Source organism: Miniopterus schreibersii (assembly GCF_964146895.1).
Source record: "Miniopterus schreibersii genome assembly, chromosome: 12".
Taxonomy (NCBI): domain Eukaryota; kingdom Metazoa; phylum Chordata; class Mammalia; order Chiroptera; family Miniopteridae; genus Miniopterus; species Miniopterus schreibersii.
The window spans coordinates 69416527-69433204 of record NC_138112.1 but is presented as its reverse complement, the minus strand read 5'-3'; the positions used below and the strand labels follow the sequence as shown (position 1 = coordinate 69433204).

General features: G+C 57.1%; 1 protein-coding gene across 2 annotated transcripts; it reads left to right on the top strand.

Annotated features, from left to right (window-relative positions):
* The first annotated feature begins 155 nt into the window (after positions 1–155).
* On the top strand, positions 156–16159 carry MAP3K11 (mitogen-activated protein kinase kinase kinase 11). Of its 2 annotated transcripts, none has more exons than XM_081154719.1 (10): positions 156–2500; positions 6735–6915; positions 7107–7255; positions 7349–7524; positions 7657–7900; positions 8395–8508; positions 9374–9509; positions 9600–9691; positions 14257–14673; positions 15316–16159. In XM_081154719.1, exons 1-10 carry the CDS (start codon positions 1765–1767, stop codon positions 15627–15629), a joined length of 2559 nt encoding a protein of 852 aa, XP_081010845.1. In that variant the 5' UTR covers positions 156–1764; the 3' UTR covers positions 15630–16159. The 2 variants fall into 2 exon arrangements, with proteins under 2 accessions (XP_081010845.1, XP_081010844.1); XM_081154718.1 differs by having other exon boundaries at positions 165–2500; positions 15292–16159.
* Positions 16160–16678: the final 519 nt, after the last annotated feature.

The following is a 16678-nucleotide window of genomic DNA, read 5'->3' as shown; positions in this document are numbered from 1 at the left end:
GGGATCCGCACTCGCCCCGCTTCAGCTAAAGCCGGCCCAAGGGGGAGGCCGGAAGAAGGAGCCGCGAGCCGCCAGCCTGCAATGGCGCATGCGCTAGACAGGCCCAGTTGGGACCCGGAAAAGGAAAACCTGAAGGCAGGAATGCGCAAGCGCAGGAAGGCGGTGGAGCGATAATAAGCGGGGGTGCCTTTTGGGCTTGCGCGCAGTCCAAGTTTAAGGGAAGAGAATCCAAAAGGAAGAAGCGTTTGGGCGCATGCGCACATCTACACATTTCCAACCAAGCGAAAACCACCGCTGGGTGGAACCAAAGGTGCTCTGGTGCGGGTCGAAGGACCAGTCCCCGGTGAGCGAGGCCCACACCCCCTGGCGCATGATCTGTTAATTGGCGAAGTTAATTAGCGCAAAGCTCTCCCAAAGAGTTACTGGAGGTGAGGAAAAGGAAGGGTGATCTCCCCAAGGCTGCAGCGTCAATTCTGCGCCACTGGAGCACGCCCTTCTCAGTCGGCCCCTTTTAGTGCAGGACCTCAAACGTCACGAGCGTCTGTCGACCGGAGCTGCCTCTACTTCCGGGTCAGAGCTCAGATTTTGAGTGTAGAGAGCAACCCTCCAGAACAGGCGGGAATAGTCGAAATAGGATAGCGTCGTTTTTCTTAAAGTGACAGGCTCAAGGCAACTGGGGTCAATGCTGTGGTTGTGAGGGCGACTTAGCTATTCTGACTCCAATCACTGGGCCAAGTTCGGGACAAGTCTCAGGTTTCTGCCTACTTGGGATGGGGCATGAAGTGAATTGCTTCCCAGGTGAGGGGAAGAGAGCCTTAGACAACCCGATCCAAGAGCTTGAGGTGCAGTCGGTTCGGTCCTCCTCCAGTCTCCCTCACCCCCGCCCCACTTGCTCTGCAAAGCAGAGCTTCTGGTCCCCATTTCAGATATGCCAATGAGGCGCAGAGAGGATGGGTCACAACATCGGAGCCAAGATCAGACTGGGGTTTGCCCCACTTCCAAGTCAGGTTCTTAACTGACGCTGATGCAGAGGGCGGGGGTGGCCCGTCCTTAGCAGATACAACCTCGACCGGGGTCGGGGCTACCCTTCCCTTCCTTCTGCCTCTCCTCCACCTCGACCCGGGAACTTCCCAGCTCAGGCTCCCACAGCCTCTGGGAGGGGAGCGGTGCTACCCGCTCGCGTCATCTGATGCTGTTTCCTGCAGGAGGGAGAAGAGCGGAAAAAAGTGAAACTCCACCCTCCACCTCTGCCTCCCGCCCCCGGGGCCAAAGTACAAAGGGAGGAGGAAGAAGGGAACGGGGTTGGAGCCATCGGGCTGAGGGAGCTGGGCCAGGAAGGGGCAGCTCGGCCTAACTAGGGACACTCCAGCCACCCCTGAGCGAAAATACCCAACCGGAGTTCAGGCGCTGCCTCTCACTGGCCCCACCTTACACTTGGCGGGTGCTGGAACCGGGCTCCCAGGACTGCTCTGGGACCGAGGGACGCCTGGGCCCCACGGAGCTGGCAATGGTGAGACGCCAGAGACCCCGGGGTCCCACCCCCCGAGCCTGACCACACTGCCCTGGCTGGCCCTCCTCAGAAAGCCCGAGATGCGGCGGGCCAGGAGGCGACACTCCTGGCTCCCCAGAGAGGCGTGGGTCTGGGGCTGAGGGCCAGGGCCCGGATGCCCAGGTTCCGGGACTAGGGCCTCCGCAGCCAGCAGGGGTGGAGACCAGGGGCACCCAGGGAAGGTCCCCCACAGGCCCCATCGCCAGCTCCCAGCCATGGAGCCCTTGAAGAACCTCTTCCTCAAGAGCCCACTGGGGTCATGGAACGGCGGTGGCAGTGGGGGCGGTGGGGGCAGCAGTGGAAGCTGGCCAGAGGGGTCCCCGAAAGCAGCGGCTTATGCCAACCCTGTGTGGACAGCCTTGTTTGACTACGAGCCCAATGGGCAGGACGAGCTGGCCCTGCGGAAGGGTGACCGTGTGGAGGTGCTGTCCCGGGATGCAGCTATCTCAGGCGATGAGGGCTGGTGGGCGGGCCAGGTAGGCGGCCAGGTAGGCATCTTTCCGTCCAACTATGTGTCTCGGGGCGGCCCGCCCCCCTGTGAGGTGGCCAGCTTCCAGGAGCTGAGGCTGGAGGAGGTGATCGGCATTGGTGGCTTCGGCAAGGTCTACCGTGGAAGCTGGCGAGGCGAGCTGGTGGCTGTGAAGGCAGCTCGACAGGACCCTGATGAGGACATCAGCGTGACAGCTGAGAGTGTGCGCCAGGAGGCGCGGCTTTTCGCCATGCTGGCACACCCCAACATCATTGCTCTCAAGGCCGTGTGCCTTGAGGAGCCCAACCTGTGCCTGGTGATGGAGTACGCAGCTGGTGGTCCCCTCAGCAGAGCCCTGGCTGGGCGACGTGTACCCCCCCACGTGCTGGTCAACTGGGCTGTGCAAATTGCCCGTGGGATGCATTACCTGCATTGTGAGGCCCTGGTGCCCGTCATCCACCGAGACCTCAAGTCCAACAATAGTGAGTTTTGGGGAGCATGGTTGGGGGGGGGTGTGGCCCAAGCACACATGTACTGCCAACTCAGCTGAACCTACCTGGGGTTCCCTAGCCTCTGAAAGGTACCTGGCCCCCAGCCCTCTGAGTATAGCCTTTGTGGTACTAGAGGTAGGAGCTCTTGCCCAAGGGGAGTCCCAGTTGACTGGGATGGCCACTGTCCCCAAAGCAGGAGTACCAGACACCAAACAGAAGTCCTTGACCCCAGCTCACAGCTACCAAGTTAAAAAGTTGGGATTTCTCAGGTGGGCCATAATTATCCTGCCTAATCATGGCCACCACCTCAAGGCAGCAGAACACTGGATGCTGGCACTCCTCACCTTCCCATCCCCTAAAATTCATACTTGTGCTTTTAGCACTGCTCTCCCCTCCACTTATGATGGGCAGGTACTCCAGAACAGAGATCTCCCAGGGGAACGCTTGGTGGTCCTGGTCTCAAGGCTGGGCCAGGGCTGAATATCTGGCCCTCCCTCTCCCCCTGGCTGCATGACCTCTAGGTGGTTATTTTAACTCAGAGCCTCAATTTCAGACTGTAAAAAGGGAGTAACGGGGAGGGGAAAATGGCTTAACAGTCTTGGCAAGCCCTGGTGTCTGATGCCAACACACAGTGGGTCCTCAGTCATGTGGACATTTGAGGGTTCGATCACGAAGAGGGCCTTGCCTGGAATCAGCCCTTGGGGTGGGTGTGGTGGGACTAGGCACTCCATTGCCAGCCATTTCAGGCCCCACACTCTGCTCAGCAGGAGCCCAAGACAAGGAGTGACAAGTTCAGAAAGCTTCCTCAAGCAGGCAAACTTCTCACCAGGCCAAAAGCAGGCAGCATTCAGAGAGGCACCTAATTGGATGTCCAGGCAGGGCCTGACAAGAGCAAAGGCCAGGAGGCAGGACACAGCACAATAGTGGGAGACACAGGATTGGGCCTTCTGGGGCCCAGGGTACAGGCTATTGAGCAAAAGGGGGGGCAGTAGGGTTATTGGAGAGGCCTGTGCAGCCCTTGGAGGGGTGACTGTGGATATTTTGAGCCTTCTGGCCTGAGCTGACCGTGGACAAGGGACCTGGAGGGAGCAGAACACCAGGACTCGGTGCTATCCAAGTTCTTGCCAGGGCAAGAAGGGGCCAGGGGATGTCTATCAGCCACCCCACCCATTCCGCTCATCTGTAATAGAGGACAGTTTCCACCTCTCAGTCTTACTTCTGGTCCTAGCCATCCAGGGACCCCAGCTCCCTGCCACAGCCTGAAGGGGATTCCCCCGAAGGCCCCAGGGGGAGGGGACTCCGTCTTCTGTTTTTCCTCCAGTTTTCTTTCCAGAGAAAATGGAACAATAGCCCAGGCCCCTGCTCCCCACCCTCCCCACCGCTTCCTGCGTTTCCTGCTGCCCCTGAGCCAGCTTCCTGCCTCTGCTCCAGACTCTGCTCCCTCCCCAGTCCAGCTGCCTGCAGGGGAGGAAAGAGCTGGGGGTGGGGGGTTTGTAGGAGAGGAAGGAGCCAGGGATTGCACCCCCACTCCCCTCCAGTTCCCCTGTTTCCCTCCCAGAGTTGGGTGGTGGTGAAGGACAGGCAGGATGCCCTCAGCGTCCCTGAGCCTGGCCTCCCACCTTGCAGACCCCAGTTCTAGGCCTGGGGTGCTGTCTGCAGGATTGGGGCGGGGGAGTCCCTGGACTGGGGGGCGCAGGCAGGAAACAATGGCGTGATTTTCCTGGACAATGGGGGCCTTGTGAGGAAGCCTGGCGGGGAGTGGAGGGGGAATTCTCCAGGCCCACGAGTCACAGGACTAACCAGCCAGCCCGGCCTGGGCCTGACCTCCCCCAATTCTCCCCCAAAGGACCCCCCCAGTTGGAGACCTGGGCCAGGCCCCCAGAAAGGAGAAGTAGGGACCATGGGAGGGAAGCGGAAGAGGTGTGAGCTGCCTAGGCCACTCCCAAGCCCCACAGAGGCCAGCTGGGAGGGGGCTGGGGGCCAGGGAACCCTAAAGGAGCACTGAGAGGGGGATTTCTAGCCCCCTCTCTTCCGGGTGGCCCCTGACCACGCCATTCCCAAGGTCTACATCAGACACCAGAAGAGCAACTTGGGTTGGGAGAAATTCAAGGCACTTGGAGAAAAGCAGGAGATGCAGAGGAGAGGAGGAGGCTTTGAAGTGTTAGGTCAAGCTGGGGGTGGGAGGTGGCAGAAAGACCACCAGTACAAAGAAGTCCTGAGACTTGGGTGAGTTACCTGGGTCTCAGATTACTTGGCTAAAAAGGAGAGGCTGGTCTGGCCTAAGATACTGGTGCAGAAAGTGCTTCACTAGTCTGTGAGGTATCACATGTGGCTAGAGACCCAGCCAGGAAGCAGCAGGGGTTGGTCTTCAAGAGGATGGGTGGGTCCTGGCACCAGAGGAGGCAGGAGTCCCTCCCCAACCCCAGCACACAGACCCCCTTGGCCTGATCTCACTCCAGCCACCTGCCCCCAGCCTGTTTTGGTTCTTGGGAATGAGCTTGTGTAGAGTTTACCAAATACTCCCGTTCCCAGCCTCCAGCAGCCAGGCTGGAGGCTGTTGCAAAGCTGGGAATGAGTTGTGATAAAGGATAGAGAAGAGAGAGTCTACAGAGAGATGTTAGTAAGCGACAGACTCTTTAGGACAACTGGCATTTAGCATGCTCATGCTGGATGTCAGACCCTGTGCTAAGGCTTTAAAAAGCGGGGTCTCATGACAACTCTCTGAGGTGGCTTTTGATATCATCCTCAGCTTTATTAACTGTTCAGGACTCAGCCCCAGTCTGGCTCAGGAGAGGAGGGGAGGTTGCAGGACCAGTCTCTGAATTAGGAGAAATAGCAGGAAGATTTGTCGGGATGGTGGGATGATGGTGGTTGTTGAGGGCCTATGGACATCAGGTAGGGCAGCTGATGGGCAGCTGAATTGACTTCTGGCCTAGAGCTCCAAATATGGGAGATGCCAATGGGTGGCTGGCATCTGGGAGAGGCCAAAACAGTCTGGGAGCAGTGGCAGAGGTTGTGGAGAGGCCAGGCTCTGAGGAACACTGGCATTGAAAGGGCTGAGGGTGGGGGAGGCCCTGAAGGAAACACCACAAGCAGCCAGAGGCCCCCGGAGCCAAGAACATGAGAGAAGGGTTGGGTAGCAGTGCCAGATGCCCCCACAAGGCCCAGAGAGCTTGGCCAGAAGCAGGATCGGGAGTTGTGGCTTTAGGCCTGGAAAAGTGAATGCCCTGGTTCTGCCACCTCTTCTGAGAAGTCTTCTCTGACTCACTGGGCTGTGTTAGGTGCTGGCCCGCCCCTTACCGAGGAGCATGCTGGTACTCCACCCCAAGCACCCTGTGCTGCCCCCATTATTATGCTGTCACCTGGGCAGGAGAGCTGAGAGATATGCCCTGAAATGACATGCTCAGAAACAGTTGGCTTGATGTGGCTTCTCTACGTGCGGTTTTCTATAGGTTTTCTATAACCAGAAAAGTAAAGAGGCCCTTCCAGGCCCGCAGTGACTCTATGGCTTTGTCCTCTTTTTACCTCTAAAACTCCTCATCTGAGCCATGTTTTTCCTGATGAGAGGTTTACAAGTTGCTGCTTCTCTCTGTACAGAGTATGGTGGCCCCATTTGGGTAAAAGCCATGAGCCCCTGCCAAGTCTAACCATCCACTCCTACATTTATCCCAAGCTCCTCCTTTCTGGCCAAGAACCATCATTTTCTCAGGCTCCTCCCTTTCTCTCCTCATCCAACTGCATTAGTAGTTATCTTTTGGAGTCTCTCTCCCTTGGGAGTGGCTGCACTAGCCACACTGTGATATGGGCACCGGGCGCCTGTGGTGCCTGTTGGGCTTCCTTTCTCACCAAAGGGCTCCCTCCTGCTCCCCACCCCAGGGGAGGTTCTGATTAACACTCTTGCCTTAGCAAAATGACAAGACACAGGTTTGTCTTGAAATTAAAGCCATAAAGACTAAGAGCTGCTATAGTGCTGGTTTCTGTTCAATGCAGTGTTAGGAGTAAGTTACAACAGGACTTGCTTTGAACCACACAGAGTAGGTTGGAATCTCTGTTTAATTTACTTGATTCTGTCCCAACCCCAGCAGTGAGCTGTCCAAGGCAAGATCACCTCCGTGCCCCCAGTACCCAGCTAGATGTCTATCAGATGACAGTTAGCTCCCAGCTCCTCCCTTGTCCCTACCACCTGAGCCTGGAGCAACCATAATCCTATCCCTCTCTTCCCCAGTTCTGCTGCTGCAGCCCATTGAGGGTGACGACATGGAGCACAAGACCCTGAAGATCACTGACTTTGGCCTGGCCCGAGAGTGGCACAAAACCACACAAATGAGTGCCGCTGGCACCTATGCCTGGATGGCTCCCGAGGTTATCAAGGCCTCCACCTTCTCTAAGGGCAGCGATGTCTGGAGGTGCGGCCTAGGTGAAGGCTGGACAGGGCTAGCTGTGGGGCTGCAGAGGGCAGAGGTGGCTGCCAGAGTCTAGGGCTGGGCAGACAGCTGGAGCTCAGGGCAAGGGACCCAAACCATTTAGTTCCTGGTTGCTTTGGGGTGAAATGGCATTGAGTAGAGGAGAGGACATAGACCCTTTGTCTCCCCCACAGCTTTGGGGTGCTGCTGTGGGAACTGCTGACTGGAGAGGTGCCCTACCGTGGCATCGACTGTCTTGCTGTGGCCTACGGAGTGGCTGTTAACAAGCTCACACTGCCCATTCCATCCACCTGCCCCGAGCCCTTCGCACAGCTTATGGCCGGTAAGGGGATGGCGCGGGACGGTGAGGGGCAGAGCTCACATCCACCCACAAAACCTCTTCTTATTCTGTACCCCGTCCATGCTGTGTCCCCAGATTGCTGGGCGCAGGACCCCCACCGCAGGCCCGACTTCGCCTCCATCCTGCAGCAGTTGGAGGCGCTGGAGGCGCAGGTCCTGCGGGAAATGCCGCGGGACTCCTTCCATTCCATGCAGGAAGGCTGGAAGCGTGAGATCCAAGGCCTTTTCGATGAGCTGCGGGCCAAGGAAAAGGTGGGAGTCAGGGTCCAGGGGTTGGAAGGAGACGCTGGGAAGGAGTGACTCCCGGGTCTCCACTGGGCAGAGTTGGGGCGGGCGCCAGGGTCGGTATGGACTGACCCCACCGCCTTCACTGTCCGGGGACAGGAACTACTGAGCCGCGAGGAGGAGCTGACCCGTGCGGCGCGTGAGCAGCGGTCACAGGCGGAGCAGCTGCGGCGACGCGAGCACCTGCTGGCACAGTGGGAGCTGGAGGTGTTCGAGCGCGAGCTGACGCTGCTGCTGCAGCAGGTGGACCGCGAGCGGCCGCACGTGCGCCGCCGCCGCGGCACCTTCAAGCGCAGCAAGCTACGGGCGCGCGACGGCGGCGAGCGCATCAGCATGCCGCTCGGTAAGGGCGCGCCCCGCCCCGGCCTCCTCCCGCCATTGGCTGCGTGGGCGGGGAGGCGGGGCTAGGTCTTCAAGCAGGATTGATTCAGGGTGTTGGTGGGCGGGCCCGTGAGCTAAAGGCTAGTAGCGGTTGGGACTCGGGTTGTTTGTGGGCGGGTTCTGGCGGGAATATTTGCATGTCTGCCTGAGAGTGGCTGCGGCGGGGAAGGGGCGGGGATCCCGGAAGTTCTGGGAAAGCCGAGGGGCGGGGCGGGCGGCCTCGCGGGAATCTCCGGCTCCGCCGCGCTTCTCCAGGCGGTGGAGCCTAGGCGGTCCGGTCCTCTTCCCTTACCGGGAGTCTGGGCCCCAGGAGGGCAGTAAGGCTGGCCCCAGTCACACGACCACCGTGCCAGGCCCGGGCCTGCACTGCCTAAGAACCAGCCCAGGGCCCCTGCAGGTTGGGAACTTGGCTGTCCTTCTCCACGAACCGGCACCCTGCTTCCTTCCCAAACCCAGACTTCAAACACCGAATCACTGTGCAGGCCTCGCCCGGCCTGGACCGGAGGAGAAACGTCTTCGAGGTCGGAGCTGGGGATTCACCCACCTTTCCCCGGTTTCGGGCCATCCAGTGTAAGAAACCTCACCTCTCCATGCCCTTGCCTCTGCCTCTTTCTGTCAAACCTTATCCTTGGCGGTGGATCCGGGCCCCAGCCTCCCTTCCCTATCAGTCTAGACTGGTACCTCTGAGTTCCCCAAACAGCATTTATTTTACTAATTTAAAAATAATGTATCTTTATTAATTTCAGAGAGAGGAAGGGAGAGGGAGAGAGAGAGAGAGAGAAACATCAATGATGAGCGAGTCATTGATGGGCTGCCTCCTGCACACTCCCAACTGGGGATTGAGCTCGAAACCCCGGCATGTGCCCTAACCGGGAATCAAACCGTGATCTCCTGGATCCTAGGCCCACGCTCAACCGCTGAGCCACGCCCCAGGCTATTTTACTAATTTTTAAAAGTCAAACAATTATATGATATTAGGATTTTCTAATTGTATGATTCCTCGTTTTTCTAAAAGTTTGGCTAATATTAACTTAATTCCTCACAATAACCTTGTGAGGTAGCTGTCCTTATTATTAAGTTTTATAAATAAGAAAAGTGAAAAAAAGTAACTTGCCTAACATTACCCAGCTAGTAACAGAGTCTGAATTCAAACCCAGGGCATTTTCTGCAGTGTCTGTACTAACTACTAAGCAGCAAATGCCAGCTGAAGGAATAGATGAGATGCCCCACCCTACTGCCTGCCCCAGGACCCAAGCCCACCTACCTAGCCCCAATTCTGTTCAGTTCCCTGCGGCCGAAAGCCCACCCAGGGGATGATTGGGCCCAGCCTGCTCCCAGCCTCTAACATGTTACCCCAGAGCCTGACTCATGATGGGAGAGAACAAGGCTCAGAGCTCTTGACCTCAGTTCAGACTCCACCTGTTTCCTTTCACAGTGGAGCCTGCAGAACCAGGCCAGGCGTGGGGCCGCCAGTCCCCCCGACGTCAGGAGGACTCAAGCAATGGAGAACGTCGAGCATGCTGGGCCTGGGGTCCCAGTTCCCCCAAGCCTGGGGAAGCCCTGAATGGGAGGTGAGTGCCCCCAACTCCGGTATCATCTGCCTCCCAACAGTCCTGAGATTCACGAAGCACAACCCCCCTTCTCTCCCTTCCTGTAACCAGGAGAAGGTCCCGCATGGACGAAGCCACCTGGTACCTGGATTCAGATGATTCATCCCCCTTAGGATCTCCTTCCACACCCCCAACACTCAATGGTGAGTGACCCATTGACCCCCAGCAGACTTTTGCTGCACTCTTTCTGTGGGTACTATGGGGAGACTGCCAGAAGCTAGCAGGCATAGCAAAGCCAGCCCTAGAACCCAGTTCTGAACTAGAGTCCCACAACTGAGCTGGATACAGCCCAAGCCTTAGGGAGCTCAGTATCTGAAAGAAGGCTGTTTCCTGGCCCCGTGGCAGTTACTGTGCCCTCAGCAGGCTCTAGGGAGGGAAGGAAGATGGAATGGTACCCTCCAATTTGGGACCCAAGGAAAGCTAGGCCCAGAGAGGGGAAGGAAACTTCCCATGTGGGGTGAGACAGACAGGTAGCTGCCACACTTGGAGGTAGAGAGGTGGGTAATAAAGCTGAGCAGGCGGGGATCCAGGGCCCATTCTCACTGCATCTGGGGCAATTCTGGGCTTTTCTCTGTGATGATAACAGCACTTACTATGTGCCAGGCATTCCATCCAAGCCACAATCCTCTAAGGGAGGTGCTATTACTATCCCCATTTTAAAGATGAGGAAACTGAGGCTCCAACAGGTGAGGTAACCTACCTCCAGCCCCCAGCTAAGGATTTGAACCCAGGGAGACTTCGGCTCCCATGCTCATGGTGAGCTTCCTTGGAAGCTTTCATGTGAAGAAAGGGTTTCTCACATACAAGCTGCTTGGGAGCTAGGGGATCAGGCAGAGAGCAGGGCTCCTGTGTGAGATGGATGGTGCTCAGCTCAGCACTGCGCAGCATTGGCAGGGGCTAGGAAGTTGCAGCCTCCCTTGCTTGTGGGTCTCTTCAGAGCCCTCAGCTGCTGCTGCTTCTCACAGCCAGAACATAGAGCCTGGCTTAGCCATGTCTGACGAGTGTCCTCTTCAGAAAACTATTTATTAGAGAGAGGAAGGGAGAGAGAGAGAGATAGAAACATCAATGATGAGAGAGAATCACTGATTGGCTGCTTCCTGCAGGCCCCCTACTGGGGATCGAGCCCGAAACCCTGGGTGTGTGCCCTGACCGGGAATCGAACCATGATCTCCTGGTTCATGGGTCAATGCTCAAACACTGAGCCACACCAGCCAGGCTTCAGCAACAATTTAGACTCTCTTCTCTTACCCCACCCAGCACATCACCTCTACCATCACCTGAGCTACTGTCCATAGTAATCACAACAGCTAACATTTACTGGGTCCCTCCTGTGTGCCAGGCAATGCTGTCAGGTGGGTAGTATTATTAGCTCCCATTTTCTAGAGTAGGAAACTGAGGCACAGAAAGGTTAAGTGGTTTGATGTAGGGCACACCACAGAACAGTGATTTGAACCAGGTCTGACTCCAGAGGAAGGGCCCTGGACCCCTGTCCACCACACCATTTTCTGCTCCAGCAATTGCATTGCCCCAAGCTGGCTGTGCTACAGGGACTGAACTGAGACTTGAAGGCCAAGAGGCCTGTTTGGATTCACCTGCTTTAGAATGTACCCTATAGAAGGGTCAATGAGAACCTAAGTGGGTAGGTTAAAGTAGCCCTCAACCATGTTCTGCAGATCCCTTTGGCCTTGCTCTTCCTGAGCAACCAGGGATAGAGACACAGGGACCTGGACCCCATCCTCAAGCTCACCACCTTACCTGAAAGGACATCACCTACTCCAGCCCAGCTACTGGCTGAGCACTGTTTTCCCCTAGCATAAGCCCACACTCCAGTCACCCACAAGAGTACATGATCTTAACCTCCCAGCCCCTCAGATTCAGAAGCCTGGCTGGCAACCAAAAAAGACCTATGGGATTGTCCAAAGCATAAGCCACAACTTTGGGGAGTCCCATCTCCCACCTCCCCCCCTGGATATTCTGGCCCCTGGAGGACTGGTTGCAATGAGTTGCATGTTGGCCAATGCAGTCAGGCCTCACTGACAGAAACTGCCCTGTGATGCTTGTTGCCATGAAGCTGATACCACGTGGCCCTGTCCTTTCCATGAGGCCCCCCTGAAGCTATTTCACCTTCATTTCTGGGTCAAGAATAGATGTGCTGCTTTTTCCTAAACAGCAGAGCTGCCAACTTTGTTGTTGTTAATCTGTACCCAAGGATATTTTTCCATTGCTTTTTGGAGAGAGTGGAAGGAAGGAAAGGAGGGAGAGAGAGAAACATCAATGTGAGAGAGACACATCGATTGGTTGCCTCCCGAACACACCCAGACCAGGGCAGGGATGAACTTGCAGCCCAGGTACATACCCTTGACTGGGAATTGAAACCAAGACCCTTCAGTGCATAGGCCAATGCTCTAACCACTGAGCAACTCCAACTAGGACAGTTGCCAACTATTACTACCGGGAAGCTTAGAGGCAAATTAAACCCTTGCTGATTTACCGTGGGCAAGTCACTTACCTCTCAGAACCCCAGTGTCTCAGGCCATTGACTGCAAGAATTTCTTTCCACTCCAATTCAACTCCAACACTATCTACCTAGAGTTAGTTACCTGGACCCCACAGGTTAAGAATTCAGTCCCCCCAAACTGCTCCCACTTCAGATGCCAGTGGCAAGTTGTCACCTGTGCTTCTGACTGACTGGCTATAAATTGGAGGTTCCCACGAGCCCCTCCTCAAGTTTGATAATTTGCTAGAGCATGTCACAGAACTCAGAAATAAGTTTACTTACTATATTCCCAGTTTATTGTAAAGGGCACAGATCAAGAACAACCAGATCAAAGATATGCATAGGGCAAGGGTTGTGGGAAGGGGCACGGGCACCAACACCCTCTCTGAGGGCACCACTTCCCCAGCACCCAGATGTGTTCACTCACCGGGAAGTTCTCCAAACCCTTCAGCTGCAGTTTTTATAGAGGCTGCATTAAGTGGACATGATTGATTGATGAAATCATTGTAACTGAACTCAGTCTCCAGCCCCTCCCCTTCCTGGAGGTGGTGGGGCTGAAAGTTCCAACTCTAATGGTATGGTTGGTTCCTCTGACAACCAGACCCCCATCCCTAGGGACTTTCCAAAAGTCACCCCATTAACATGAACTCAGGTGTGGTTAAAGGGGCTTGTTATCAATTTTAAAAGGTGCTCCTTTTACCTTTATTACTCTATCACTTAGAAAATTCCCAGGGTTTTAGGAGCTTTATGACTGAATGAGAGGGAGACCAAATGTATGTTTCCTATAAATCACAATATCAGCTTCACAGAGGAGGTGACATCTGAGCTGGGTCTTGATGGGTGGGAAAGGTGTGATGGGCAGAGGGAGCAGTGTGCACAGGCATGGGGCTCACCAGACCCGAGCAAGAGGAAGCCTGGCTGGAACTCAGAGGGAAGTTGAGAGCCAGGGGGTGACAGGAGGGGCTAGGCCTGCACCTCCTGGGTCTGTGAAGCCCAGTGCAGCCCGGCATATCTGTCAGCAGGAGTTTGTTGAATGAGTGAGGGAAGCTGTAAAAATAAGCAGGAGCCAGTTCAGGAAGGGCCTGGAAATGATGGGGAGTTTTTATGCAGAGACCTGTCTTAAAAGGCAGACTGGGGTAAAGGTTGTGGCTGAGAACAGGGACAACCCCACCCCCAAACCAAGTCCTGGTTCATAGAAGCTCATTTTTCCCCAGCCTTGCGTTTCTTTCTCTTGACACCCAGCTGTGTGCTCCTCTCCAGGCAGGCCCACTCTGTGCTTGGCCCAAAGAGAAAGGGGAAGGTCGAAGGGGCAAGGCTGTGAAGGGCTTTCAAAGCCCAGCCAAGGAGCTTCAACTTTCGTCTAGTGGCAGTGGAGAGCCATGGCAGGTTCTAGAGCCAAGGAGGACCTGATGAATTTGGGGTTTGTGGGAGGCGATCGTAGATGCCCCCCTACCTCAATGACAGGTCACCTAGTCCCACAGGTAGGACACAGATGTCCTGAAATCCAGAGCAGTCTGGTTGGAAAGTGGTGGAGAACAAAGGCTCTGTTGCCCCTGCCTGGAGTGAGGCTCGCTCCACCCCATACTGGCTGTGCAGCCTTAGGCAAGCCCTTAACCTCTCTGAGCCTGGGACTCCTGGGGCATGAGATCAGACAACATAACACCCATAAATCGTACAACTGGGGCCTGGCACAAACAGCTGACCTCTCAAAACTTGCTTCCTCATTTCTGGAATAGGGACAGTGATTATGTCTCTTGGGGCTGTTGTGTGCATTGGAGTTGACCTGCATGCCCCAGATAAGCTACTGCTGGAGTGGGGACAGGCAGAAGGACCAGGTTCTGCCCATCCAGGAAGGATGTGGGCACAGGACGGGTCCTATTCCTGTCCCTGGGGCCCAGTAGATGCTCCTGGCTGACCATTGAGGCCCACTGTGATCTGGCATCAGCTTGCCTCCTGGTAGACCCCTTTTCCTCTCCCCACATCCCCCATCTCTGGGCTGCAAGACACCTAGCTGCCTCCCAGGCTTTGCCCCTGCTGGTTCCTTGGCCTGTACTGCCCTCCCCCCACCCCCCACTTCTGAAAGGCCAGAATGTATGTGTGATGGGGGAGGCATGTGGGCGGGGGCGGGGGGAATGGGAGCAAAACTCAGACCTTGTACCAGGGCGCCCCCTCCTGAGGACAGCCTAACCTATGCCCCGTCCTGGCCACCAGGTAACCCCCCGCGACCATGCCCAGAGCCGGAGGAGCCGCGGCGGCCGGCCCCGGCCGAGCGCAGCAGCAGCTCGGGGACGCCCAAGCTGATCCAGCGCGCGCTGCTCCGCGGCACCGCCCTGCTGGCCTCGCTGGGCCTGGGCCGCGACCTGCAGCCGACGGGAAGCCCGGCCCGCGAGCGCGGGGAGCCCCCGCCAACACCCCCCACACCACTGCCCACACAGTCTCCCACCCAGCCCCCTTCTCCACTCCCCTCCCGGCTCACCCGCTTCTCCCCCAAGACGCCTGAAGCTCCCACCTCCCGGTTGAGCCCCGACACCCCCGGCCCACCCACCCCCAAGCCCCTGCTCCTGGAACTGAGTGTCCCTGCGGGCCAGCCATCAGCCAAGAGCCCCCGGCGCGAGGAAGAGAGGCGCGGTGAGTCTTTCCTGCTTGTGCTGGGAGGAGAGGAAGGGCTGATGGGGACATGCAGGGCAGTAAAGCCCTGCCCACAGGCCCACCGTCCCCTGCTGGACCTACCACCTGGGTGCTGGGCAGGCATGAAAGGAACCGAATTCTAAGTTGAGCCACCCAGTGATCTGGTAGAGTGGGGCCCACCAGGGTGGTTGTGAAAATAACAGAATTAATTATACTGATGACCATGGGGATGATTGCAGACTCCTTCCCATTGGTTGCTCGCTTATGCCAGGTACTGTTTCTGGTGCTTTACAGAGATTGTCTTTATTTTTGTAACTAGCTGCTCTTGTTAGACCCATTTTTAAATAAGGCAATTTAAGGCCAGAGAGCAAGGGATTTGCAGCTCCCAGTAGTAAATGACAGAGCTGGGCTCCCAGCCCAGGCCTGTCTGCTCCAGAGGCCTGGCTCTTAACCACTACATCATAAAGCACCATGGAGCATAAGGGGCCATGGAGGTGATGAGTCAAGTAGCTCACTGTGCAGATGGGGAAACTGAGGCCCAGAGCAGGCTAGTGCCTCCTGGGGATGTCCAAGAGTAGGTGGCTGCCTGATCCTGTGCCCCTCTCCCACTCTTCATAGGAAGCACTGTTTCACCCCCACCAGGGATATCCCGCTCGGCTCCTGGCACCCCAGGCACCCCACGCTCACCGCCCCTGGGCCTCATCAGCCGACCTCGACCCTCACCCCTTCGCAGCCGCATCGACCCGTGGAGCTTTGTGTCAGCTGGGCCACGGCCTTCGCCCCTGCCCTCGCCACAGCCTGTGCCTCGCCGGGCGCCCTGGACCTTGTTCCCAGACTCAGACCCTTTCTGGGACTCTCCACCTTCCAACCCCTTCCGGGGGGGGCCTCAGGACTGCAGGGCACAGACCAAAGACATGAGTGCCCAGGCCCCGTGGATGCCAGAGGCCGGGCCATGAGTGAACTGGGCTGCTCCCCATGCTCCAGCTGCCCCAGCGGAGCTACAGCATACACTGGAACGGGAGCCAGGCGAGCCTCTGTAGCTGCCTTGGTTTCCCCCAGGGACCCGCCCCCTTTGGGGGTCAGGAACACTACACTGCACAGGAAGCCTTCACACTGGATGGGGGGCCTGTACCCCCCCACATACCTGCAACCTGTGGGTCCCCCGACTTACCTGCCCCACTGGGGCCTGACACTGTACCCAGCTGGTTGGGAGGACCATAGCCTGTCTCAGGGAATTGCCCCCAGGGGTAGTGCAGGGAGGAGGGGAGGTGCAAGGGAGAGGGCCTGGCCTCAGCTGTCACCAACACTTTTGACCAAGTCCTGCTACTGTGGCCCCTGCCCCAGGGCTTAGTGCCTGGACCCCCCCCCCGCCCTGGGGCCATCTGGGGCCAGGGTTCTCTAGGCGTCTTCCTGCTGCCCTGGCCAGGGTTGGGGCCTCGGCCTCGGGATCCAATGAAGCCAAATAAACTCCTCAAGCTGTCTCCCCAAGCACAGCCTGTCACCTTTCTTGGAAGTAACCAGGGTGACTTCATGCCCCCAGCACAACAGGCAGTCGGCCTGGGCCTAGGCTGGTGGCTTGCACCACACCCCTCTCCTGGGATCAAGTCCACCAGCTTCAGTCAGGCATTCAAGGCCCTTGTCAGCCTCCCTGGCACCCACACAAACTGGCCTCACCCTTGCCAGGCCTTCCCACCCTTCCCGCCTCCCCACCCTTGCCAGGCCTTCCCCACCATTGCAAGTGACTTCACCCTGTTTAGTCCTGCTGCCGGAAGGTCCCTGCTTATCCTCTGGGGCCAGTTGGATGCTTGCTGAACCCAGGAACCCACAGCCCTCTGGGCAGCATTTTGGGGGTTTGTCCTGGCTGTGTCTGTCCCAGGGTCTCGACACAGGAGAAGTGACCCACCCTGGCATCTGGTTCCATTCACACTTCCCTTACTACCATGGGTTCAGCAGTTTATGGGAGTCCCAGTCTGGGCTCCCCTCCGCTTCATACTCCATGGCAGCC